The sequence below is a fragment of the Lates calcarifer genome, linkage group LG8 (genome assembly GCF_001640805.2).
Source record: "Lates calcarifer isolate ASB-BC8 linkage group LG8, TLL_Latcal_v3, whole genome shotgun sequence".
Taxonomy (NCBI): Eukaryota; Metazoa; Chordata; class Actinopteri; family Centropomidae; genus Lates; species Lates calcarifer.
Window position 1 is genome coordinate 4,714,136 of NC_066840.1, and position 24,026 is coordinate 4,738,161.

General features: G+C 41.5%; 2 protein-coding genes across 3 annotated transcripts in view; one reads left to right on the plus strand and one right to left on the minus strand.

The window, feature by feature from the left end:
• The first annotated feature begins 1,408 nt into the window (after positions 1-1,408).
• purab (purine-rich element binding protein Ab) lies at positions 1,409-8,765 on the plus strand. Its single transcript, XM_018669702.2, has 2 exons — positions 1,409-1,505; positions 1,872-8,765. The coding sequence occupies exon 2, from the start codon at positions 1,953-1,955 to the stop codon at positions 2,796-2,798; it is 846 nt and encodes a 281-aa protein (XP_018525218.1). The 5' UTR covers positions 1,409-1,505; positions 1,872-1,952; the 3' UTR covers positions 2,799-8,765.
• A 3,634-nt stretch (positions 8,766-12,399) lies between these two features.
• psd2 (pleckstrin and Sec7 domain containing 2) overlaps positions 12,400-24,026 on the minus strand; it is a 34,966-nt gene continuing 23,339 nt past the window's right edge. Inside the window, exons 4-15 of one of the 2 annotated variants that reach the window (XM_018669662.2) lie at positions 21,846-22,043; positions 21,446-21,526; positions 20,212-20,363; positions 19,713-19,771; positions 18,177-18,266; positions 18,018-18,061; positions 17,708-17,898; positions 17,484-17,554; positions 16,829-16,986; positions 16,234-16,378; positions 15,801-15,944; positions 12,400-15,484 (exon numbers count right to left, since the gene is read on the minus strand). In XM_018669662.2, the coding sequence (XP_018525178.1) occupies positions 15,254-15,484; positions 15,801-15,944; positions 16,234-16,378; positions 16,829-16,986; positions 17,484-17,554; positions 17,708-17,898; positions 18,018-18,061; positions 18,177-18,266; positions 19,713-19,771; positions 20,212-20,363; positions 21,446-21,526; positions 21,846-22,043 (1,564 nt within the window). In that variant the 3' untranslated portion in view covers positions 12,400-15,253. The remainder of the gene's footprint in view (positions 15,485-15,800; positions 15,945-16,233; positions 16,379-16,828; positions 16,987-17,483; positions 17,555-17,707; positions 17,899-18,017; positions 18,062-18,176; positions 18,267-19,712; positions 19,772-20,211; positions 20,364-21,445; positions 21,527-21,845; positions 22,044-24,026) is intronic. The other variant, XM_018669671.2, reaches the window with a different exon arrangement.

Sequence of the window (24,026 nt, forward strand, 5' to 3'; positions counted from 1 at the left end):
CAGCAGCATCTCAGCAGGGTGTTCACTTAAAGAGGTCACTTAGGTCGGCCTCTCACTGTCCAAACTCCTCCGGTGTGAAGGTATGTTTTCTTTCTGTGTTGCTTAAATATAGTTGTCTTAGTGACACAGCAACTATCATGTAGTTACATACAGTTACAGTTATTATACAGTACATGTCTTTGTATATGTGTCACAGATTTCTTCCTCACTGTCTTCTTTCCCTCATTTACTAAATCATCAGCAAAACTCATGAACAAAATATAATTCCTGTCTGTTTTTATGCCCACCATCAGCTGTCCGTGGTTCTGAAAAGTGAGAAGCCAGTGACCTATCTGCACAAAGCAATGGAAATACTAAAAACATATGCAAGCCCACCTTTCCATTCCAGGTAAACATTCCTTCTCTTGCCAGTTCTCCCGTCAGATCAAACTTGGGGTTTAATCGATGTTAAGACATTTAATTACAGGTGTGTGTGATGCCTGTGAGTTTTTAAAGAATTCTATTTTCTGTGACAAATGATTAGTAACAAAGAAAGTGAATAGTTAAAGCATATAGTGTAATGTTCTCTTTGCAGATTTTGTTTATTAATACAGACAATATTCCACATCCCTCCAATCCCATTAAACCTTTATCGCATTGACATTCATCAAGTCTTCCACATCATTCTTCTACTTGGCATCTACTCCTCCCCTCCTGTGGCTGAAAATCCTTGTTTTGTTGCTTCTCCTACCTTAAGTGACCTTAACAGCAGAATTCAGTTAAATTTTTAAATTTGAAAATCTTTTAACAAGATGCTCAAATGATGAAAAGAAATAGGCCTGTAAATAAATCTGTTGACTATTTTCTATGTTAATTCATTAATTGTTGTCTGTAAAATGTCAGAAAATAATTAATGAAACATAGAAAACCAGCAAATCATAACATTTGAGAAGGTGTAGCCAGTAAAACTTTTTTTCCATACATTTTCATAAATCATAAATTTCCTGTCAGTCAACTGATTTGAATGACTGTGGGTACGTACGATACTAGATATTGTTTAATTACACAATACATTTTTTAAAAGTATCACTCCAATTTTAATTCTAATTTTGATGGTTTTCTGTCTTATTGGCCTCAACCTAAAATTCTTAGGATTCACACAGATTTATGTGAATAACTACAGTTTCTCTGTAAGATGTCCAGGATAAGAGTTGTTTTATTAAATAGTGGGCTTTTTGCTACTCTCCACTGATAAACCCCTTCAGGACTGTCAATAGCTTCCCATTGAGAAACAGTGACACACAAGCAAGTCCAATCACAGGCTAATGATTCATGATGCTTCACAGTGTATTAGCCCCCTCCCTCAGACTCCCACACAGGCATCATCTACTCTTCATTCAGAAATGCCTCTTTCACCCAGCTCTCTGTCTCTTTCCACAGGGACTTTCCGGGTTCGCTGTCCGTGGTGCTGAAAACCCCCAAACAACTGTCTATGGTGCTGAAACGCCCAAACTAATAGTCATCAGGTATGACTTTGTTCCTCTTCTGCCCTTTTATTGTTTTTGTTTTTGTTTTGTTTTTTTTGTTTTGTTTTGTTTTTAGACATTATGTAGACAGGTGTGGTCTTTATGTGTTTTAATGTGGAGGATCTATCTATCTATCTATCTAACTTGATTGTTGGTGTTAGTACTGCAGTGTTTTAGGCTCACATGGGCGGGGGTTAACTTTCACTTACAATATACTGCTATACCAAAGGCTGAAATGAAAATTCTTTGAAACGTTGCAAAAACATCGCAAGTGTCTTGAACGCAGCCCGCTCGGAGTACTACAGTAACACTAACTACAGTTACTTTCATTTTTTCATCCCCTTCTCCTCTCTCGTCTCGCGATAGAGCGGCGGAGTGGTTTGACGGGCAGTCGAGGTTGCAGCAGGCAGAGGGAGACGGTGGAAGGTAAAGCAGGGAGGCAGCATCATGGCGGACAGAGACAGTGGCAGTGACCACGGAGGGCCCACCGCAGGCCCCGGCTCGCTGCCCCCGGGTGCGATGGGCGCCATGTCCCGGCTGCAGCACGACACCGAGGAGCTCGCCTCCAAGCGCGTCGACATCCAGAACAAGCGCTTCTACCTTGACGTGAAGCAGAATGTTAAAGGCCGCTTCCTAAAGATAGCCGAGGTCGGGGCTGGGGGAAACAAGAGCCGCCTCACTCTCTCCATGTCGGTTGCCGTGGAGTTCCGCGATTATCTCGGGGACTTTATCGAACATTACGCCCAGCTGGGCCCGACCAACCCGGACATGGTGCAGGATGAGCCCCGGCGGGCGCTCAAGAGCGAATTCCTGGTTCGGGAGAATCGGAAATATTACATGGATCTGAAAGAGAACCAGAGGGGGCGGTTCCTGAGGATCCGACAGACCGTTAATCGGGGGCCCGGATTGGGAAGCGCGCAAGGCCAGACCATCGCTCTGCCGGCGCAGGGTCTCATCGAGTTCCGCGACGCTTTGGCTAAACTCATCGATGACTACGGCGTGGACGAGGAGCCGGCGGAGCTCCCGGAGGGCACCTCGCTCACGGTCGACAACAAGCGTTTCTTCTTTGACGTGGGCTCCAATAAGTACGGGGTCTTCATGCGGGTCAGCGAGGTGAAGCCCACGTACCGGAACTCCATTACGGTTCCGTGTAAAGTGTGGTCCAAATTCGGCAACACCTTCTGTAAATACGCGGAGGAGATGAGGAAGATCCAGGAGAGGAGTAGAGAGAAACGGGCCTCCGAACTGCTACCTGAGGGCCCGCACGGCGGAGATGACGGCGACGATGACTGACGCGGATTTTGGGAGAGCAGAAATGAAACAACTGAACTCTGAGAGAAAACGAGACTTTGAACTGTAAAATAGAAAGAGAATTTCCAAGGGAATCACCCCACACACACAACCTCCACAGACATGGCAGCACCTCTGCTGTCTCCTCGCTCATTTTACTGGATGTCACCCCACTTACCACCCATGTAACAGTAAGCCGCTGCTATCAAGGATTGAACTGTAAGATATGAACTGTTTCCTACTTGATTTAAATGACAATGAACAGAGTGTTTATATCTCTATCAACGACAGATTTTGCACACATCAAAGCTATTTCGAAAAAATGTTTCAATGTTTTCAAACTGGTAATATACTAAGATTTAATCAAAAATAAAACCAGAGGTCTATTATATTAAATGACAGTCTTCATGTAGAACGAATATTTGACATCAGCACAAAGAGAATATATTATGGACTTTATGAAACCAAAATCTGATACCAGATGTATAGTTTATTATAAAGGTACGCAGAATAAATATGAAAGCGCTCTAAAAGTGTATGAATTGCAGAACGCAGCACTACAGGCCTGTAAACACCTGTCAGCATGCGTGTAGGCTCATGTTTTGAAAAGAAGTTTGGCAAAGTAGGCTATAGTCTTTAATTTGACCTAAAACGTAGTAGGCTAATGACAGCATTTCTATCATGCCATTATGGAAAAGTTGAGAGTCAAAAATAAATAGCCTATTTTGTGCGCCTCAAACAAATGGGATAAAACTATCTCTGAGCTACTCTATTGAATATCAACCCTCTTGCACCATGTCCATATAAACTTAAAGGAAAAAAAAGTGCTAACTTAGATGTACTAATTATGATTTTGTGAATCAGCTGTAAAAAAAAATCCTTATTAAGATACCCACGTTTTCTGTGGGTTAAAGTTTTTTCTTTGTTACTTTGTTGTTTTTTCCTCTGGGGGGGTGGGGGATGCAAAAGGATATGGTCCACTCGTGGGAGCGCAAGGCGTGGAAACAAAAAGAAAAAAAAAAACAAAAAAACAAAAAAGACGCGTCAGCGCAGCGCGCGGCGAGGCAACGCATCCTCTCTGACGTCATTACGACCCGTGCCTTATACACTCCACTCGTTTACGTGTTCTCACGTGGATGGTCTGTGACCTCGACCGCTGTACGTTTTCATTTACGAGTGCTGTTATGTAGGCAGAAATATATACTCACCAGGGCTGCGGGATTTACACCCCTGCAGTGCATGGAGCATGGGTGGCAACACCAAGAGTAAGCTGAAAGGCCGCTGGGAGCTTGGGGGGCCAACAGAGGTAGTGGGCAGAAACAGAGCTCCAAGCCAGAGCAGGCCCTTCAGAGAGATGAGGTGCTGCCGTGTGTACACTTTGGAAACAGGGGGGGCTTCAGTGTGTTATAGCACCCTGGAGCCCAGAATCCTTAGGAGCACACCTGACTGGGTGGCCTCTCACAGAGTAGAGATGTCTCCCTGGAACAGGAAGCAACATAGGATGTACCGCCTGTGGCAGCACTGGGTGTCAGCATGGAGATTCATCTGGAGATGTTACGGGTGGCTTTGCACACCATATGCACCATGATGTTTAAAAAAAAAAAAAAAACAGCAACAACAAAAAACAAAATCAGGAGCGGCTGGATGAGGCTATTCGTCAGAGCTGAGATGGATGCTGTTAAAGAGCCAGGCAGTCAGCCAGCCAGGCAGGCCAGCCGGCCGGTCCCATGCAGTCAGTCTGAGTGCAGTCCAGTGGATGTAGAGGCCTATCAGTGCAGGGCCGAGGCAGTATCTATCTCTTTATGGTGCTACAGCCCCTTGATCAGTCCTTGGGGGCCTCGCCGCTCAGAATATGTCACTTTTGCATTATTGTTATTCTCATGCTCTTTTATTTTTCGTCGAAGTTCTTTCCTTCACATTATGTTGTCCAATACGTGTCAGGTTTCTCCCTCCCAGGCAGAGAGGAAGCCACTGACTAGTGTAGGACGTTTCATCTTAGTGTGCAATATTGTGTACGTGCCAATCGTGGCATTGTATCACGTGTATAGACTATTAAAAGACGAAAAAATGTATAGGCTATGTGATCAGTAGATATTTGAAAGCATGACGATGAGGTTGATGCATCTGCATTATATTTCCGAAATGTGAAGTCTCTCTTCTCAAGCACTTGCTCAAAGTGAAAAAAAAAGTCAGACTAGTAGTGAGGTATTTTTTCCTGTCACGTTCTGTTAACCAGTAGGCTGCCTTGTCCGTCTCTCAGTGCGCATAGACTAGTTCGGGTGTTTTACGTCCCCCTACGGAGTCACCCCAGAGAAAACCCTTTCCCTCCTCGTTCCTCTCCTAACACACACGCAGCACAGACAGTCAACAACCTTTAACTGTCTCCATGTCAGCCCCTCTGCAGTGGCCTACACTGAAGTTGAATAGTATCTTGGGGCTTGGGTCCAGGGGTGGCTGACACACACGCACACGCGCACACACACACACACACACACACACACACACACACACACACACAGTCTCCCCCTGTTGAGGCCTCTTGTTGCTATCTGAGTGTTTGGGAGGCCTCTAAAGTATTTTGAATGGTGTCTAGAACTGCACAAGGACTCCTGTCATTAGAAGCCAGGAAACTGTGTGTTTGGAGCCTGAGTGCGACCCCTCTCTCCCCTGGGACTGCCAATCGCAGGACAGGTGAACTAGGATTTGACTTTGGCTCTTCTACAGTTTCACTTGAGCTAGGCGATAGTGATCGGCCGCAGCAGACCCAAAGGACAGAGGAGTTTGTTGTTGTTTTTACAATGAGGATTACAATCCCTCTCTCTGATGTGGGCAGACTCTGATCTCAGGTCTGCTCCTCTCTCTCGGCTCGGGATTCAGTGCGCAAGAAAGGCCCCGGCTCATTGTCCATGCAGCAAAACTTGTCAGAACGCCTCTTTCAGACACAGAGGCCATTCGTTATTTTTGACCTGATCGACCTCTACACTTACATCGAAGTGCTAGTTAATGATCGATACGCTTCAAGTGGTTAGTACACCTTTCAGCTTTATTTAAAGCAGCTTGGCCTACAACAGCTAATATGACTGAGCCTAGTCACAGGCCCTGTCAGAGTGGCGTGCCACCTAGCTGGCATGAAGGGGAAACACCGAGTGCATGGATTGCAGCTTTAGAGGCCTCAGCTGGATAAAAGCTGTTAATGTAGTTAGAGCCTGCGTCTCCCAGACATGTGAGATAGCTGAGGCTAGACTGAGGCAGAGTTCCCCAAAGCACACCTGGGCTAAAAAGGTATCAGAGATCGTACTGAATCCTTGATTTTAAAAGTTGATCTGTGTTTGATTCGTCATGCCTGTGGCAATAGAGCCAAGAAAAATGTTCCAGAAAATCCCATCTGTTCTACGCAGGACTCTTTGGCCCAGGTTTGTCTCTGAGTGTTGGTGAAAGGCCTGATGAAGCCTGGCACTGCACTGTAGGGGCTTACCAGCAGCGCTCTAGCACGACCTACTGACCCGGCTGTCAGACAGATCCAGTTAGGACTTTTCTCTCAGTTTTGGAGAAGAACAGGAAATCTCTTTCCCCTCTTGCACAGATGATTATATTTCCCTCACACTGCCCTGTGAATGATAAGAAGCCCATTTCCATTTAACACACGTACAAGCCACCTATGACTATGTGCCCGGCAAAGCACATCTAAGGTCAATCTGAGTTCATCTCAAGTTCAACATGAGTGTGGACTCTCTGTTGTGATACAGCACTTATTCCCCAAAGTGTTCTAGCTTTAGCTTAATTCAATTTAGGCCTCAAGGAGGCTCATGCTACATGAAGACTGGAAATACAACACTTCCTTTCTCTCTTTCTCTAATGGCCAAATATAAGGAGAGCCTGAACCTGCTCATAGAGTTCACTTTGTGAATGCCTCACTCTGTGAAACGCACACTTTTTTTTAAAGAGTAAAAGACGTGTCGTCTAGTTTTGTTACAGACTGTAATCGTTAGGTGCTACTGGGTCAGTTGTGTTTTTATTTCAGAATGATTCTGCTGTGAAACACGACTTTCATTTTGGGTCGTAGCTATGTCTGAGTTACGGAGGAGGTTGAGGGCACTTGTGATTTTGCCGAAAACAGTGTGATCAAATCTGATTTCTCAGTTTACGAGAGCTCACCCAGTGTCACAGCAAACCCTGGAGTGACCTTGCAGCCATGTTGTGCCCACATTACACGGTCATCCATTTCTGGGACTCAAATGCAAAATGGTAGGCAGATGTTTTTCGTGTCTTGTTTTCTGTATGAAGCATCAGTGGTCTAGCTGTGTGCTGTCCTCAGTGGCTCTGGCTAAGTTCAGCGTACAGGGGTGATGGTGCACTGAAGCTGTTAGCGTTCACGAGAATGATGTTTTGATTCATTATACCGCGGCAGCCATCGTAGCAGTCCTTAATCCTAATGTTATCCTGCCTTTTGTCTGTTATTATTGCAGTGTTCATTTTGTCAAATTTTATTTAACAGGGTTCATTTTCAACCTGTTGCTCAAGGTGACCAGACCATTCCTCACACATTTCACCTGATGGAAATAAAAAACTAATTGTAGACGTAACTCAAAAGTGCAGCAGTAGCTACTTGTTGCATGTACTCAAAGTCGGATTGCTACGATGGCTCCAGCTGTAGATGCTTTGTCTACTTGTTTGTCCCATCTCGAACAGGGAGATCATTCATGTTTCTGACTGCGTTCAAATAGCCACATGTACACGACTTAAAACGGCAAACTTCCACAAACGAAATGTGGGTGGTGGCAACACGCCTCTACCAAACTGTACAAGTACTGACTGAAAACAGACTGAACTTCCATCACGGTGTTCCAGACAACCAAATCTGCTCTGTTTCTGGTTTCAGTGTTGTAGTCTTTCATTGGCCATTCAGAGTTCCTGGTTAATCACACAGCCAATCGCAGCCTCTGGTCAAAGCCAAGCACTATATGACTCATCACAAACCACTGACAGAGGAGCTCATTCAGCACGTCTTCTGTTTGCACACGCACCGAGTAGTAGGGTCCATCATGTTTGCAGACTGTATAGGCTACTGTTGTGTATAGTTATAAAGACGTTCTTTCAAATGTTTTGAAGATGTTGGGAAATGGATCCTGGATTTTAAGGGGTGGGGTCAATGCACAATGAACATATCCCATGTCACAGTTTGGTCTAAATCCCTTTACCATCCCCATATGAGATAATATGTTGTATCTTTCAAAAATATTTTATCTGTGGCGTGTGTGTGTGTGTATATATATATATATATGGTTTGTTATATATGATGCTCCTCCTTTCAGAAAAATATAACATGTAAACAGGAAAAACATATTGCTGTTTTTTTTCCTTTGTATTTTATACTTACAGAAAGCATTGAATAAAATGGATAAATACTTGCACTTTAGATATATTAAGAAAAATAAAAATCTGCATATTATTTTTGATAGGGATCTCACATTCAAAGAGTATAAATTACAGGCTTTGTGACTATTGCTGGACAGAGATGTATTGAGTTCTACTTATTGAAGTATATTTTGTCTGTGTGTCAGAAGGTTTACTAAAGTAAATTGCATGATAAAGTAGTGCTACACCGATATTGTTCTTTTTTTTAGTTGGTAAAAATGTCTGAAAACTGTGATAACAACCCTCTTGTATCATGTTTAACCTCTCCTCACCCCTTCTAGAATATTTCTTACTGAAATATGGCCTTTCCTGACTACATGACGATGGTGCTTACTTTGGCTTTGACATCAAGCTCATCCTATACATCTCAACATCATCATAACTCACGTCCTTACACTTCATTACTTTCTGTTATGTACTCTCACTACCTTATTAAATTTCCGTTGATGGCAAAAAAAAGGTGTGCTGTTTTGTACATTGCTGTTTGTTTTAATGTTGGGGGAGCCTTGTTGTCTGAAAAATGACTAATCGCGCAATAAAAAGTCATTCCACATGTCCCTGTCTCTGCACAACTGTCTCAACACTATCAACAGCCCAAAAATGTAAATAAACAGCATCTATTGACTGAATATTCTACTTCACGTAAATTGATGCTGTTATGATACACAATGCAGGTATATTGATTATTATGTATAAAGCTAATATATATGAATAAGATGTTAATTATGTGAGCTTATTTAATTTATAAGTGCCTGCAGTCAAAATTTTAGAGGATGTGGCTCCTCGTCAGCTAACTGTGGAACGCTTCTTTATGTGTCACTGAATAAAAAAAATGCACAGACCTAACAGGAGGGTAACTACAGCCGATGGATGCAGAGTTTATACTGTGCTCCTCTGTTTTCGACTTCTATGTGGAAATAAAAGAATGAGTGCCATATTGTTGCCACAATAGGAAAGGACACACTGTTGACAGAGCAGTATTAACTATCAACAGTCAGGTGAGGATTTTTCAGCCTGCAGAAAGGCAACAGGTCAGTGCACCAAAAGCAATAAAAGCGATGGCGCCACACATCCAATGATCAGATATTGTGAAAGAAAACAAGCAGATTTTGTGGCAGTGATGTGAGAAACGGTGGGAGTTGTGGGAAGAAATTAGGCTAAGTTTCTTTTTTTTTTAAAAATGATTCATAGTTAAAGTGGGATTTTAACCATTATAGTTTTATTTCCTTTTATTAACTAGACACTGCTCAACAACGAACAGATATATTTTCATGAAAGTATTTACTGTACTTCTGTGAAAAAAAAGGGGTTTCAAGGAGTGATTAGTCTGACACAATGGGCTGATTTAAATTTAACCCTTCAGTTGATACACTGGCAATACTATGGTAGTAATAAACAACAGCTGGGACGTTTTCAAAGTATCTATTTCATTGCAAAATATAGCTACTGCTTTTTGAAATGTTTTTTGGAGTCGTGTGTGTGTGTTACATTAAACCAGTGCGACTACAGTCTAAAGGGAATGAATGTTGAAATACATTTTTACTTTCTTTTCTTTTCTTTTTTTTTTTAACTGTTTGTGTGTTTATGTGGTAGCTTGGGACACTTTAACAGCTTAAGGAGCACAAACATATTGTGCTCACCTTAACCTACCAGAACACAGTGGTAGTTGCACAAAAAACATTAAATTTAGCATGCAACATGTTGATAATTTCATGAAACTAGGTAACTGGCAAATTAGCCTACACATCATTTGGTATCTCAGGATAAGTTACTATAATTTAAAGTATGTAAGACAGCCCTGACTAATAAACAAAACCACGGTACTTTATGTGATTTACTCACTTTGAATAAAACAAGGTAGGAAGCTACACTGTATTGTCCATCACATTTAAACAAATATACAGTTGCTAACGCAATAAAAGCAAAACAACTAGCAAAAACAATTTTTAATTGTATAAACAATTTATACAATATATTTTTAAAAACTTACCTTTTGCCTTGTCAGTGAGAATCAGTGATAACCACACGATGCAGCTGTTTTGTGATGTCCACAGGTTTCAGTTGAGTAATGGCTCTGAAAAAAGGCCTTTTCTTTTCAACAGCCATGTTAACGTCACAGCAGAGCAGCACAGGTGTTACTAATGACATTAATTAACTGCTTCAGTTTCAGGGTCCTTTGTGCACACAGTTACACCTTACCAGAACACTTAGAGGGGCATCATTAGTATTATTAGTAACACCTGCTATGAAAAGTCAAAATGTCTGCTGTAAAAAGCCTGCAGGCTCACCCTTTTTCTCACTCACTGTGGCAAATTTTGGGGTTTGAATTTTTTCCTGCTCTTTGCTGAGGTTTCGAAAGTTTACAAAATTCAAAATAGCCAAACCTGTGCTTTAAATGAACCTATATCTGTAAACATCCAAACATGTTGTTTTTAAGTAATAGAATTAAGTATACTTACCTTTTTCCTCCATTTTGTGGTTCAGTCATGTATTTACAAAGCAGTTTCATGAGCACAGTGAGATTTTCCCTAACCATTTGCATCTTTTGTTGTCAGCTAGCATGACATTCAACAACCCTGTTTGTTGACCTCTTGACATTAAAAAAAATCTTGTTTCAGTAAGGACATTACGATGTTTTGTGGTCATTAAAAATGTCAACGTTACAGCTAAAAACAAGCCATAATGCAACACTTACTAGAGTAACGGTCACCCAGTTTTCAAGGTTATTTCTTCTGAAATATGGCAGTATACTAATCTTTTTTTTCCTTTTGTTTATTTTAAGCTTTTCTGTTCCAGACTTACACAGGAGTAGCTTTATTACCACCATATGTTACAGGGGCCAGTTTTACAGTACCATGCAGAGTTTTTCATGTCCCCAGGACAAATTACTGCATATTCTCTGCAAAATGTGAACCAGTGCTAATTCCAAGAATGCTCATTATTGAACCTCCCCTACTATAAATCACAATGAAATATAGTCCATGATAATATCGGGGTGGACAGTGCACTAATAGAGCCTTTAATAAATAAGTGATTTCACCATTATTTGCTGGGAAATGACTGTTAAAAAACATTGAACATTGAACAGGAAATCCTTCACTTAAAATGTTAAACTGTATAATTTTAAGGTACCACATTCAAAATTGTCCACAGTTGCAGTATGCTTAAAATTAAATGACATTTGTTTATGCAATGCTGTGAATCCAAATGAATCTAGGCTGAGAAAATTTAGCTAAATTAGCTAACAAAAAAATGACAATATTTTGGTTTTATATAATTACAGATTTGTCATTGCAGAGTTATAACAGCTCACAAACAACCATGACTTTTGTGACACGGGGATGTATCAGTAGTCAGTTTCATGTGAGAAGTTTACAAATGCAATCAGCATTTCTCAGATGTTGTAGCTCAACTTATCCAACATGTCTGCTGATGCAGAAGAAATACAGCAAGACACCTGAGGGAGAGATTTAACTGGTGGAGAAGTTTGTGCCTTTTAAGTTTAGATTTGATGCTTTAAAAGAAAACAGGTTGATGATACAGCACTCTGTTACACTATAATGCTGCTCAATGCACTGTTTCACAAAATATATCAATGCTACATTGGTAAACAGGTACTCATACTGCTATAGGTGTCTATAGGTATATCACACCATGCACAGCTTTTAAAAGGCATCATGGAGCAGACTCTCAAATGTGAATGTGAATTTAATGTAATTGATGTGTTATGGCATGAAACATAATCTATGCTGTAACACATCAAGTATCATACAAGTCTTGTTTAGTGAATCTTGTTTTCTGATTTGGGATGCAGCTCCCTACTGAGTTATCCATTTTAAAGGTGAACTCTACAACAATGTACGATTTTACAGACTTACAGTTTATCGTCTGGGGCTATTAGGTACTTGAATACTTACAAAACTTTGGTCTAGTTAACAGCTGTTTGATTCTGGATTTGACTAATGTGCTAATGTAGCTCTTAACTGCAGGCTTAGCAATTTAATGAGCATCCTCCAAAAAACTGTATTTTCCATGGTGGAAACTTTGTACAGTGCTAGATTCTGGACAATCTTTTTTCCAACACATATGTTACACAAAATTATATCTACACTATATCAGCTGTCAAAGGTTTAGCAAACCTCTCTTAGCTCACAGCCAGCAGTCTTAATAAATCACAACCACAGTCATCTGTATAAAAGCTTACTTTATGAAGCACAGACTAAATATTCAGTAAATATGTCCTTTACATAGTTTGAGCATCCTGTCAAAAAAACAGTTCAGATATACAAACAAAACAAACGAAAAGATCCATTGCTGACATCAAAGTGCCGAAGTCATTTTTTTAAATAAAACATAACAATCAACAAATATTTTTTTTGTCACAATCCTATATTACAGCACAGGCCTACCCTAGAACATTGGGAAACAATGGTTAGCACAACAGCCAAAGTGACTATAAGGGGAAGTCTCCCTGTAAGAAAGCAGTTTTATCCTATCAATACAGCTGTATAAAATGGTACTTCCTCTTTCAAAACTCAGCTCTGTTTCAGCATTTTGGTCTGTACAAGGATCCGGTTCCAGGATTCCAGCTGTGATTCCAGGTTTCCAGCCAAGTCTCAAAAGGATCTCAGATCCCCTGAATAACTATTAACATGACGTAGGAAGCAGCAGAAGCGTTGTGTCCAGAGCCAAAGATATGATTATTCTTACTGTCGATCCACAGCTCCGGTTATGTCAACATGCTTCTGTGCCACATTGAGGCTGAGTGAGGGGGCACTAAGCTCACTGATCTACAGTTGTGTCATAAGCAAACTATGTAGAAAGAGGAAAGTTGTGTGTGTGCATGAGTGTGTGTGTTTGGGTGGGTAAGGATCAATTAAGGTGCTCACAAATAGCAGTACCACCACCCCACCTCATCCCCACTTCCTCAGAACATTACTCAAGTCCTCCTTCCATGAGAAACAGGCTTAATATATTGTGTTCCTGTTTGGAAAAATGTGTGCTGGATGTCCGTGTTGCCTGTTCTTGGCTGGCTAGTGATGGTCTTACTTAGAAAACTAAACCAGTTTCTTCTTAGAAAACAAGTCTCTCCTCCTCCTCACCCATGTAGAGGGTGTTTTGATGGCTACTCTGCTGGTGGAGTTGTTTTGCTGCTGTTCCACCCTCTCCTTTCCAGTATGCTGACAGGTTTCTTGACTTTAGTTTGCTAAGCCTGAGCAGTCCTGCTGCTACTTTCCAATCAGCCAGTCTCTGTCTATAGACCACGGCCTGCTTTCCCAAAAACATCTCCATCTGATAGGAATGACTGCAGTGGAAGGAATACACCAGTACTGGTAAATGCCCAATACGAGTCCAGATGAGCTATAATAGGTCCATGTAACATGTTGAAAATGAGATCAGGGATCAGTTCATTTTCTGTTTTAAGAGGTGAATGTTCAGCTTTTTTTCACAACGATGATGGCTGCCTTTGTGCTGCAGATGCTTTTAAGAGATACAAGCCTGATTGTGATGGCAGTCTTATTCAGCAGAAGGCGTCTGGACTGTTTCTCACCAAACATGCTCGATAAATTCTTCATACAAAGACATGACCCTGCTATATTTACTTCTTCCTGTTGCCTACAGCTTTAACATCTCAACTGGAACCACTTTAAAAAGCATGCCGTTGTGCGCACACACAGACACACATGCACACACACACAAATGCATATGCACACACACATACCAGCAGACCCACTCATACTGTAAACCTCCCACCCACACTTTCCTGCTCTGCCCTTCATTTCAATCTTCAGAAACCTCACACCCAACCATATATTGTTACGTATCAGCTCTGTCAGCTCAGTGCACTCTGTCATGACTTGAGAAGAGTAGTTTGTGGGATAAATGGCACAGTGCTTTCATTCAGTCACATACTGTTATCCTTTTTTTTTTGTAACGTTGTTAGAAACAAACAGAATAATTGAATACATGTCAGTATTTGGGGTAGCGGCAGCTCAAAATTCACAGAAGCAGACTTGTGATCTCTCTGACAAGCGAGTGTGTAACACTCTCAAAATCCCTCAACAGCTAGTGTTGAGGTGCCCTTGAGTAAGGCACTCAACCTCCAGTTCCTCTGGTGGAGCAGCTCAGTGAACAGTTAAAACCACGGTTCCACTTGGCAGCTCCTTAATGCATGAGAATATACGTAACTATTATGAATGTCAAGAAGGAAGTTGCTGAAGAGCATGTCCACTCTGTGTAAACCCTCCCTAGAGCGAATAAAGGATAATTAAATAAATAAATAAATATGCTATACATGGCAGGGACTTGATCATTCTGAGAAGTTCTTTTGAGAGTTTTTGTAACTCCAGGACAGATATGTTGTATCTTCACACACCACACTCCACCCATACTGTAGGTCCATGCACACGCCTGTGAGTGGCTGGGTGTGTTAACATGAGTGGAGAAAAAAAAAAAAAAAGGCCAAAATGCTACAGTAGTACCATCTCCACCCTGTCCATCTGAGTCACTGTGTGACGAGGACAGGTCAGGGAGGACAGAGGCAAAGCAGTCTGTGTCTCTTTCTTTGTTCTCTTTCTGGCCTTAAACTAATACATTATAAATTACTCAAACTTCTGCTCGTAACTAAAAACACGTTTCAACTAAAGACGACTGCATCGCTCTGAGTTTTCAAAATAATACTGATGATGTTGTTATAAATAGTGATCACAGTTATGATCATTTTAATGTGCAATAATAAAAGTTCAAAGAACTGAGGTTTGGCAGGGTCACTTGTTGGGTTTCAAGGGCGGGCGCTTCATCTTCTTCATCTATTGCTCAAGGACAGAAACTTATCACCAGGGTTGATAAATTCTGGGAAGGATAGTGACGGACATTTCTCCTGCTGCTGCCCACTCTCTTACTGTAAGCACAACAGGACGAAGGATGAGCCCAAAACACAAAACACTAACAAAAAACCCAGTAAGGAGTTGGAGGATTAAGCTAGTTTGGCTTGGAGGGATGTTGCTTTGTGGGCTGTGGTCTCTGGTCCTCCTCCCTCCCCCTCAGCTCCTCTGTCCCGGGGCAGTGCGTTCAGCGGCCCTCCCGTTCAGCCCGCCGTGAACCTGGCTGATGGACGGGGAGGACTGCGTCTTGCGGAGGTGGCACTCGCGGCCAGCCAGACCACCCTCCATGATCAGGCCACCCATCACGCTCGCCTCGATCTTCTCAAGGTCATCCGTCTCAGCGCGGATTTTGGCCTGGAGGAGGCTGATGTACGTCTCATACCGAGTCTTCTGCTCAGAGAGAGGGATAGGAGGAGGGGACATGGGTGTGTTAAGACAGAAAGACCAAAAGAAGATGAATCAAGAGCAAAAACAAGGAGACTAGTCGCCTGAACTGAGAGGGTTTGCCAAATTTTCTATGCTACTGGTGAAAAAATTATAAATGATATGTATAAAAAATGCAAGCTATACAAATGAGAGAATATATAGGAACAAAAAACAGCACACACTGGCCCTCTGTCATGATTCTACAGTCTCTTAGGTGCTTTCTGCTTTAAGATAGAAAAAAGAAACATAAAAATTAACAAACATTGTTCAAAGTCTGTACCTCGTACGTGAGGTAGTGCTCTTTGAGCCGGTACTCCTCCCACTCGCGGCTTTTGGGGTCAACTGAGGGCGGGTTTTTCCGATGCTCCTCCAGCTCCAGGCTCATCTGCTTCAGCTTGCTCTCGTGACTCAGCAGCTGCTCCTCCTGCACCAATCGCAGCACAGACAAAAACCGGAAGACCCCCAAAACAGCCAATCAGATGCAAGCAGACACAAATAGAATATGTAAAATTGCCCATCCCTGTGTAGAGGTTTTTAATGTAGAAGGACTGTGCATGCTGCTGTGATATTCTCTGGGAATGCCAGAATGGAGTTACACAGTGCAAAATATCAGTTGTAACTACATATTGATTGTGGTATTGGCAATAATATACTGTGTTTCTAAAAGCCAGTAAAATATGTGTGTAGGTGTGTGTGTGTGTGTGTGTGTGTACCTGGTTGAGTCTAGTGGATGAGGACGGCAGGATGGGCCGACAGAATTTCTTCATGGAGCCGATGGCAGCAGGGAAGGCTGGAGCTGAGAACAGCGCCGCCACCAGGTTTATCCGGAAGATCCAAGACATCATTTCCTCCTCACTCCTGGAGGGAGAGAGAGGTGAGATCAGAAAATGAAAATTACTCGTGTGATACATCTTTTGTTGTACACTTTAGTTTTGCCACATTGACACAGGTTCCTCTTGAAGAAGTCTGGAGCATTCAGCTGACTGAAGACAATGACTGCACAATTGATAATTGTTCCAGTTCACAGAATGTAGATTAAATTAAATCATATTATCATCTTCAACTAAGAAGTGCTTTATTGAAACATTTGAAACACTTTTTAATAATCATTATCATCCATCAATCCAATATTTCCACCTGCTTTCCTGTTAAGGACAATATCAAGACTGATCACTGATAGTGTACATCAAAATGTTTTATGATCTGTCTGTGATGATGAAAATGAGAAGCTTGTTATTTCACTGTATTTATCTTAATTTCAGCCCTTTGAGTTTTAATATTTTGCAGTGCGATGGACGGGCTACTCACGGGGCCTGCAGCAGATACACTCTCCAGTCTGAGGTTTTCAGCTTCAGTACGTTGGCTCTCTTGCTGTAGTCGGTGGCACGAGTGGCTAAAGCGTGATGTATCCGCACTGCGTTCTTCAGGTCCACCTCTGAAATGTCAGCGTCAGGTTTGTACTCATCCTAAGAGAGTAACAAAAAAATGTAACAAGAAAACAAGAGATTGTAGGTCACGTGTTTTGGAGCCAATATATGTTGTTATGTTTCCATCAGTTTAGTCATTTAGCTTTTACTTGTGTGGATCTGCAAGGCACAGATGCCTTAATTGAGGTCCCTTACTAACATCAAGTGAAAACAGTGAGAGTACACAGCTTGTGACAGAGGCAGAACTTAATTTGTTTAATTCAGGTTTAACATTTTACAACCTTGCATGTGGTCAGCACAGGCTTCCTGCCAGCAGGGGGAGACAAACACACACTACAGCAGCCATGCCTCATTTCCTCTCTGTGTCTCACTCCCTCTCAAACACACACACATGCACACACACACACACACACACACACACACACACACACACACACACACACACAGCAGAGCAGCTAGCAGCATCCACCACCGCAGTGACAGTGGTGGTGGATGTGTGTTTCTATGGTAACAGAGCAGAGGACGAGGTGCGGTACCTTCTGGAGATACAAGATCATCCCCTTCAGAACCGCATAGAACTTCTTCCAACCACGTCGACCCCTTGGGGCTGGGACAGAGGAAAAAGAGAAGGAAAAAAAACTTTTCTGTTTATATATTTTCAATAACAACTGGAATCTGGTTACTAACATTAACCATGTGTGTCAGTGTGTGTGTGTGTGTGTGTGTGTGTGTGTGTGTATGTGTGTGTGTATAAACTCACTGCGTTTTCCATCCATGTCAGCGTGGCTCTTGCGGGTCAGCACCCCATGTTTATAGGTGACAGCATTTAAGAGAATAGGAATTGCGATGAAAGGGTTACTGCCATCGGTTACCCTGGCAACACGTTTACTCCCGCCCTCACACTGCTCCTCCACCAGCTCTGACAGACTCTTCCTCAGCTCCTCCTCCTCACTGCAAACACACAAACACCCATTCAGACAAACCTGAGGAGCACATTTTCAAGGGTAATTACTTCTAAAACTTGCATACCCCAAATACTTTTCCTTTCGATAAACAAGATGCATACTCACACTGCCCACTCCAGCTTCTCATTCTTGATTGAGTTATACAAGACCTGTGTGGGCAAGGGAATACAGCAGAGAAATTGTGAACGTTTTATTTCTTCTTTGATTTTGGATTTGACTGTGTGAAGACACACTTCATTGTGTTTGCTCTCAGGAGATCTGTACCTTTAATAAGTCTTTGGGAAAGTCTTTTCCATTGTTGAGGCCATCTAGATTACTGATGAACTGTTGGCAAGACATCTTCTTCCCAATGTTCTGAGGACAGACAGACACAGACAGAAATATTCATAAAGAGTATTCACAAAAGTTGACAAATTCCAGGGCGGCTGATGATTTCAACCCACATATCTGCTCCAACGTGGATGCAGTTTTGCAACCGTCCACTGAGTGGCGGTGTTATGCTGCTGGAGTTCTACCAATAATGGTGGTGAGTGAGGTTCCACCTCTATTAGAGTTTAGCATGTATCAGCTTACCACACCTTTCCCAGTAATTTTATATCTAATTATGCTGCATCATTAGAGGATGAGAACACAGGGAGGTGTTTTTGTATTACTGTCTTTTTCTGCATGAATAAACTCCATAACCTAAACAAATACAGATGTGGAACTAAAACCGATTTGACTCACTGCTGTTAAAAAAAATAAAAAAATTGATTTGGTTTGTGGTTCTTTATTCACATTTTCCTCTGAGGAGGGCACGTAACAGAGGAGGCAACCCTGTTCCCTGTTCTAGGAAAAGTACAGAACATGGGATGCAACATGCGTCACAAAATGTTTTATGCTCCATTTATTCATAATATCCAGTTTATCATCACAAATAGGTAACATGATGCCACAATCCAACTGCATGAGCTACTCAGCTTAGAAACGAATTTAGACTTTCATGTAAATAATAAACATCAATTGACTAATTTTAACTTTAATTTAGATACCAAAACTGCATTTTATTTTAATTAAAATAATATCAGCAAAATCAGCTACTGACCATGAAGCAATATTTAAGCACCCAAATATTTCTGTAATACTGAATAACAATGATTAAAATGTAATGTAGGCGTATCCTTCATTATAACATCAAATTTAAATTGTTAACTGACAAGAGGAGAACAGGATGTCCATGAGGACAGTGTTAGTACTATAAGTATACTTACCACCTGCAGGGGCAGAGAGAGACCAAGGAACCAGATTTGGTTAGCAGGGGAAGGATTTGAAAAGGAGGAAAAGGAAATTGAAAAGAGAGAAAGGATATTAGTTATAGGAGGGACATTCACTAGAAGTACTATGAGCAGGGGACTCAGTCGAGTTGAGCAGGAGGGTCGAGGAAAAGCAAAAGCACAGGACCTATGATACTGAGGAGTGTTATGTTGCCCAGACCACAGTGCTCCAGTTTAAAACTGAACAGATGAGACTATTCGAGGAGAGACAGAAACAGGTCAGAAAGTAGGCCGGTGGAGGGGAGGGAGAAAGAGAGAAAGAGAGAAAGAGAAAGAGAAAGAGAAAGAGAGAGAGAGAGAGAGAGGAAAGGGTAGACAGAAAGACACGGGAAAGAACAGGGAATATATGTAGAAAAGAAGATGTGAATGGAGACATGCCACTTCTGATGAAGAACTGTTTTTAAACATTGTATTGCAGATGTAAGATTAGAAGAGTGGGAATCAGGGAATCAGCTGAATCAGTGAGATAAAGAACTTCAGTACATACATGTCCGTGTAGATCGGTGTTAAGCAGCATGAGAGCACAGGTTAATGTGTGGGCTCCATCTGCAATGGGACAGCACAGAAGGCCGAGGTCAGCTAAATGTCATACTACACACACACACACACACACACACACATTCACAGACAAACAACGTCACACATTCCTTCACGGTGAATACAGAAACAAATCAAATGCAGACATCTGCAAAGCTACACAGAACTGCTGTCTTCCCTGCCTGAAGCCTGTGTCATCTCTAATGCTCTACATGCTAAAATAATCTTAGCTGGTGTTGTAATTTGAATTGATTCAGTATTTGCATTTGTGGCCATCATATTTTAAGGTTTATGCAAATAGCATCAACATTAGCGCCACAGTGTAGATACGCTTTAGTCACAACTATAACCAACATGGAGAACAGCAACAGTGATGTCAGTTTATTTGAATACTTTATGGTGTCATTCTGTTAAGACTTTTTTCTCTTTATAATATCGTTCCTCATTACCATCTTTATCATGACCCTCATCACCCTCATGGCTCTGACCTTCAGAGGTGGGTGTCTGTGGGTTGCAGTGGCAGAAGCGTCTGGAGAAATGCACCAGCACCCTCTCTCTCTCCTGGGTCTCTCCCATCAGTGGAAAAGCCTTCAAGAAGTTCCTGTCGCACATAAACAAAACAACAAGGTCGACAGGAGGTCAAATGTTTTCCAGTGATGTATCTGTGAAAAATATATGATTTAATTACTTCTGGCAGTAAATAGGATTTGTGGAGGAATGTGTCTTACAGCTTTGTTGGAAACCTTATGAAGCATTTTACTCGACATAGAAATCAACACGACTGCTTTTTTAAACTTGTCCTACTGGTCATGCACCCTGCAGTATACTGTCATAAGGAAAGACTGGGCCATCCTTTTTGTCTTTGCTGGTGAATCCAGTTTTGAATTGCAAATAGATTTTAATTTGTAACTGTATGCCAGAATACTGAACATTCTGAGATGAGGCATTAATGGAGAGTGGAAACCATTTCCTAATCATTTGTCATTTCACACATAAATAATCTGCAACTATTTTCATAATCAATTAACTGTTTCTTTAATTTTTAAAACAAAAAAATGAAAATAATTACTGGTTCCAGCTTCTCAAATGTAAGAATTGGCTGTTTTTGTCACCTTGAACTCTCTTTTGTTACATTTCATCAACTAAACCATTCATTGATTAATTTAAAAAAATCTTCAGGGATATGAACGCCCCGTCTCCCAATTTCTATATTAAGTTGCAGAAGCAAATGCTGATTGAAAGAGTTTCAGATTAAATCAGACGAGTACAGTAACTTCATTAAACTATTTGCTCTATGTTCTACAATAATATGCAGTTTCTTCCAGATATTACTACAGGTGACTCTAGTGTCAAGACCTGATGATGAATCATATTAATAAACAGTACTGGAAACTAAGATCCAAACAATACCCAAGTAAATGCAGTACCGTCAGTATGTTCCATGTTACTTTTCAACAACAGTACACTGGAGGCAGCAGTTTGAGACAGCAACATGTCAGGTACAAGGCAGTGATTTACTGCACAGCTGTCAGCTACACTGGCTAACTGTACTCAACACGACAGCTTGATTAGCACCAAGTAAATGCCTTGTGAAGAGGCAAAGTGAAGAACACTCATATGCACGCACACGTATGGATGTCTACATCACACACTCATCACTTCCAAGTGCTGACTGTGCATTACCTCAGGGCTCGATCCAGCGACAGGCCGGAGAAATCAAAGAAACTCAGGTACTCTGATGCCACCAACTGGCTGAACTCATTACTACAGAGAGAAAGAGAAAGAGAGAGACAGAAAGAGAGCATCAGCACATCAACGTGGCACTGATGAGGTATGAATGTGTTACATAAATGTTTTCTTGACACCCCTGTATTAGAAAACCCTCCTCTCATTTGTTGATCATGTGTTTGTACATTACATCAGTCAGATATTTTTTACATGGAATCAATGCATACCTCACATCTTTATGTCTAATATATATTGAACATATTTGACAATGTAAACATGTTTCCTGTTTCTGTGAGTTATCAGTTCATCAGCAGCATGTGGGCACATGTGTCAGTTTGTGAGTGTGCATGCTTACTTCTTGCCCAGGTGTCTGGCCACATCACAGCGTTTGAAGCCCTCGAGGTGATAGAGGCGCTTGGCCAGCCTCTTGGCGGCTTCACAGTCGGCTCTGCAGCCATTGGCCAGAGTGTCAGTGCTGCCGCGCTCCAAACGCTCCAGACTGCCCAAATCACACTCTTCTGAGTCAGACAGCACGTCTGTGAGGTTGGCATCGCTGGGGAGGAGAACATACGCACACGCACATGTACACACAAACGTACACACATACACACAAGCAGGTGCCCAGGTTAATGAATGGAACACATGTCTGTAGTTACAAGCCCACTCACTTAAAACTAGACGGAGAAAACTGAACTGCTGAGCATAAAACTCAATTACCTAAACATATGTTCATATACACACAAACAAACGTCAAATGAGGTTTAAATGACTTGTTTTGACACTGACCCACTTTCACTGTCACTTAATGTCCTACTTTAGTGCAGTGGATCTGAAGGCTGATTATGATGCTGTAGCAGATTTCACCTGCCCCAATCTCTTCTAAAAAGCTCCACTAATCTCAGACTGTTAACCTCTAATATGACTTGAATTAAAGTACTGTGATATAAAAACTAATAGCTCCATTCTACTCTTCTATTCCCTGATATCAAGCAAATATGGCTGAGAAATGAAGTCAGAAAAGTGAGATTTTCATTTTTAAGGTCCTAAGTGGTAGTGAGCAAATAATGCTCTCTCTATGGCCTCAACAAGTCCCATATATTTGCCCCTGAGCAAAGCACCCAACCCTCACTAAAACCAGTAAATTGTCCATCTCATGCTCATTGTCTATCACCAGACTGCCTATCCCAGCTGTGAATGGGTGTATCTGTGTGAGTATGAAGCTGGGCGTTTCTGCAAAACACTGAATGTACTCAATCACCCCTGCAGGAGTAGTTAAGGTTAAGAAAAAATATAAAACCAGTTGCCAGACAGTTAAAGACACGAGAGCGAACATGCAGCTTCCATTTCCAAGTAATGACTTGTATAGTCTGCATGAATGACATGTTCTCAAACACTTCGTACCTTGTTTGATGTTATAATGCCTCACTGTAATGTACGCTGTAACCATAGCAATGTCTCAAACTTAGGCACACAGAGATGTTTAACTACACTGACTAATAAGCTATTAGTGATGATAATGAAAACAGCCTCCATCAAGGCTCTTTTCTGCTTCACTGCATTTCCACTGGATGCCATACATTTTATTTGAAAGCACTTTTTAACACCAGTAGAAAACCATTTCAATGCACTTGCAATGTTACTGAGTGAGAATAATGTTGACTTTAAGTGGTATTCCAGCCATTTAGAAAATGGATTTTCATTAAGTTGGGGGATTAAAGAGCGACAGATGAAAACAACTGAAGCAGCAGATGCTAACATCTTCTGACTTTCAACCTCAAATAACACTGGAGCCTACATTTCCCATAATACAACTCAGTTGGAACTCTCTGGACCATCAAGGTATTCAATGAAGGCCTAAGAAAAAATACTGAAAGATCATCATTATAAACTTGGACTAATAAGTCTTGGTGAGGTGATATAACAGAAGAGGAAATGAACCAATCACAGCTTTCCCTCTAATGGTATCTGGGCGAATCAGTGACTCCCCCCTGTCAGGACTTTCATTAGCTGTATCAAATGCCTGTGTAATTCAAGTCAATGTATCAGTATCGGTACTGATATCAAAAATTATTGAACGATACCCAGCCCTACCCAGGCTGGTGATACAGCTTGTTGCCATCTTTCATTAGACCCTTGCTGCCTGGGAAATGCCCACATCTTTCGAATCCTGCACTCACAGTTTGTAACACATGCTTTCAGTTGCATATGTGAAGTCTAAAGCATAATCTGAGCGTAACCCTGATGACATCTCAGACGTGCAGTTGACACAGAAGGCATTATACAACTGTTTTCACCGGCTGAGTAGCACTTGACTGACAAGTACACTGATCATCATGTTAAAATTGGTGAAGTAGCCCTTTAATAACAAGGAATAAGGCCACATGAACTGTCTAGTCAGACTCACACTCTTCCATAAAGTGTCATCAACATAACACAGAGAATCAATGCAGAGTATTAATTAGTGTCCTGCTTATTTATTTATGACTTACAGACTTAGAGTTTGATTAAGATATTGAGCTGTTTCCATTGTACTGCA

Excerpts from the sequence above, each read along its gene's own strand:
- purab (XM_018669702.2), top strand. The coding sequence starts at position 1,953 with ATGGCGGACAGAGACAGTGGCAGTGACCACGGAGGGCCCACCGCAGGC.